This window comes from Pinus tabuliformis, chromosome 7 (assembly GCF_031772625.1).
Source record: "Pinus tabuliformis cultivar Carrire ecotype Pingquan chromosome 7, CPIR1, whole genome shotgun sequence".
Classification (NCBI taxonomy): Eukaryota; Viridiplantae; Streptophyta; class Pinopsida; order Pinales; family Pinaceae; genus Pinus; species Pinus tabuliformis.
In genome coordinates, this window is record NC_142293.1 from 1447533336 (window position 1) to 1447537211 (window position 3876).

At 37.3% G+C, this 3876-nt stretch overlaps 1 protein-coding gene across 1 annotated transcript; it reads right to left on the bottom strand.

The window, feature by feature from the left end:
* Positions 1-2752: 2752 nt before the first annotated feature.
* Positions 2753-3264, bottom strand: LOC149253146 (vacuolar-sorting receptor 4-like). Its single transcript, XM_089456759.1, has 3 exons — positions 3170-3264; positions 3021-3087; positions 2753-2927 (listed from the first exon to the last, which is right to left on the bottom strand). The coding sequence occupies exons 1-3, from the start codon at positions 3185-3187 to the stop codon at positions 2791-2793; spliced, it is 222 nt and encodes a 73-aa protein (XP_089312885.1). The 5' UTR covers positions 3188-3264; the 3' UTR covers positions 2753-2790.
* Positions 3265-3876: the final 612 nt, after the last annotated feature.

Genomic DNA, 3876 nt, shown 5'->3' on the forward strand with positions numbered 1-3876 from the left:
AATATACATATATGTATAACTAAATTTATATAAAATAGAAAATGTTGGAGAAGTGAGCAAAGCACTAATATACATATGTATAACTAAATGTCTATAAAATAGAAAATGTTGGAGAAGTGAGAAAAGCACTAATATACATATATGTATAACTAAATTTATATAAAATAGAAAATGTTCGAGAAGTGAGCAAAGCACTAATATACATATGTATAACTAAATGTCTATAAAATAGAAAATGTTGGAGAAGTGAGAAAAGCACTAGTAGCCAGTCCCCTCAAACAACACAACAATAATATAAGTCCCCTCAAACAACACAACAATAATATAAGTCCCCTCACACAACACAACACTAAAATAAATGTACATTTAACAATAATATAAGTCCCCTCAGACAACACAACACTAAAATAAATGTAACACTAAAATAAATGTACAGGTTAGTTATATAAACTCTACATTAATTGCTTATGCAAAATACATACAATAATATCCAAATCATATTGAAATATGCAATTATTATTAGTCCCTCCCTACTACAAAGCAGGGACTATTAGCGATCACTATGCATTGAATTCATATTAGTTTTTGTTGATTGCACTGTTCACCAAAATTTAAGCCAAGGTTTGGGCATACCAAGTTCGCCCAACGAAATTTTAACCAAACTTTTCACTTACACCTCTTATTCGAAACCTCACTTTCGAAGCAGATTACGATGGACATCGTTATGTTATCCAAAGTTTATTTGCTCTGCTGCTCAAAGTTTTTCTTTCATGCATGTTCAGGGTCCCTGTTTTCCTTTCAAAAAGCTAGAAGGGTGGGTTATCCTTGCCCCCGGAGGGACAAGCGGCTTCGCACCTTACCTTTCGCCTTTCCCTTAGTTGATTCGTTTAAGGAAATAAATCCCTTGCCCTCAGAAGCGCAAGCCCTCCGAACCTTAGATATACATTCTGACAATAGAAATAGAACCGGACCTATACCACGAATTGACTTATTCCCTTAGGAGGATATGAGGTACTGCTATTCAAAACCCTTCTCTTATCAGGACAGGATGAACCAATGAACGGTGGTGTGGTGGGATCGTTGGAACTGCCAGATTGAGGAACTAAAGCCAGAACTTCAGAAACATGAATGGAGGAGAATTCTCAATTAGAGAAGAGAGAGCCTTGTTTGACGGGTGGACATACCGCATTCACCAGCCTTACCATTACACTTGATAAATGATTATGAGTACCACCTATTACCTATTGGTTCCAGTTGAGCCTTGACGATACGATTCATCAATTAGAACCCACTCCATCGCCAGGAATAGACGGACCTACGTGCCTTTCATTTGTCCCTGCTACCTACCCACCAATAGACTCTTACCCAACCTTACTTCTCACCTATCGCTTGTAGCTATATTCTCGGTTGGTTTCAGCCGCCTCTGTGCTTCTCGGTTTCGACACGATTTACTCTTTTTCTCGCCATACTTTTCATGTGCCTTACGTGCCTATTGGTTCATACGGGCTTGTTTCTAATAGGTGACTTAGGGCGGATCGTCGCGATGGTGGATTATGGATTCGCGTGGCCGGTGTTCCGCTTCTTACATGATGAGCAGAGTGGTATACAATTTTCCCGCATGTGGATGATCGAAGGTGTGGAATTTGATATGCAATCGGTGCAGTTAAGTGAGAAATTGGTGCAATTAAGTGATCTATCTGACATCGGAGGCAGATGGAATATGAAATGAAATGATGTATGTGACGGAAAAAGTAAATGGAAAATTAGGTGATATATCTGACATCAGGGGCAAATCTCAAATGAAATCTTGGTGTTAGATTGCAAGTGAGGTTTTGGCAATTGAGTGTGACAGGCTCGGAGCTGTGGTTATATGTGTTTATTTTATGGTATAGATCATGTGTTTGGAAACTCTGCAGACCTGGGAGCATGAACCTAATCAAAATGATGTCGCGTTTTACAAAAGGGTTGTGGGCAATAGATTATATTACACTCACTTTCTGGCGGGTCCAAGCCATTCTAATAAACAATTGGCTAGACAGGACAAGTAATCAATGTATGAAAGACATGTTCAGACAACAGGTTATCATGCCTTAAGGGGCAATTTACAGCGTTTGTTCATTTTATTCCTCTAAATATTGATTTAGATAGAACATAGGAATAATTGGGGGAAGCATATAATATATTACAATAATGCACAACCCAACTGGAAAAAAAAAACACAAGCACAGACCATGGTAGAGAAAAAGCACAAGAAACTGCCTCAATGTTTCAAAATGACCCAATTTAAAAGACACCAACCATGGTAGAGCAAAAGCACAAGAAACTGCCTCAATGTTTCAAAATGACCCAATTTAAAAGACACCATGCCTCCTTATATCCTACAATGTAAGGATGTTTAATGCGTGAAATGAAAGCCATCTCTGAGTCTGTAATGGTGTAATTAAATCCATTTCTTATAAAGCACACTACGTAATACTAGCTATATTCTATTTTATTGTGCCTCCATGTATAAGACTCTAATTATGCCCTTAGTACCATAATAGTCCAAGCTAAGCTGGTGAAATAAGCTTACAACACGTGATGACATACAGGATAATGCATTAATTGGTTCAAGGAGTAATATGGTAACAATGATTGGGTCATTTGGTTGCCCTGGTTAACTGGAAAGCTATACTTTATTTCCTACTTTACCTTCAACTTCAAAAAAAATGCCAATTAATCAATATAAAACCCTGAATAACATAGCAGTCATATGAATAGATTGTTAAACATAGGATGCAGATGACTGAACTACTTACTTATGCAGGTATCATGGTCTCTAATATACAGAAGGTCACCTTTGCAGCTACAATCATAGCTGCCCCATGTATTTTTGCAACTGCACTCTGAGCACTGGCAAGCTACCTTTTCTTTGCATTCATTTATATCTGAGCCGCAAGTTATTAAAACAAAAAGAGAATTAGTAATTGCACTAACAAAATTTGTTTTCATCACTTGGCGAGGTATCTGCCTCAACATACCTTCACACTTATCAACACCATCTCCCCTAAATCCAGGAGGACACTTGCATCCACTTGTCTGTGTGTCCTGTAGTAGTGGAAAGAGTAAATATTATTTTCCATTGAAGTCTATATGGTTAACTTCCAGTTGAGTAGGATAAGAGCTCTACCAGACAAGCAGAGAACATCTGTCCATCCTGGGTACTATGCCAGCAACCCCAATTATTGATTTTGCACCATCCTGGCCCGGCAGCTGGTCAAATAGTTATTTGGGAAAAATATTAGATCATTAAAGCATCTCACTCGAAATGGTTATTAGGAAAAAGTAACTAGACACATTACCTAAAGATGATGGAAAAATGATAATTCTCTCGAGCTGAATGAAGGGGAAGGTGAAGAAATGCTTTTAATGTTACAACTTAGAACTGAAGAGACAGATGGATATGTGCTTCACATAAGCTTCAGTAAGAGCACTAACATGTGCTACCACATTGGCTTGTGCTTCACAATCTAATTTTGGCCCTTGTGACCACAAGAACAGCATTTTAACCAGCCAAATTTATTGAAGATAGGATATCTACCTGAGGGTGAACACTACAGAAAGGCTGGGTCTAAATTAGTCACTGCATTCAGTGATTTCAAGCTTGAAATTTGAAATTTGCAGACCTTCAACTCTAAACAAATGTCAAGTTGAACTTTATGCCTAAGTTATTCAAATTCAATTTTTAATAGAAGTAAAAAATCTAATTCAAAAAACCAAACCTACATCCCGTACCTTTATTAATTTTGAAAATTTTATACGTTGAGCTTCTAAAATTTAATGCTGAATTTATTACATGTTTTTCACTGCAAACTTCATGTTATAGTTTTGCGCTGC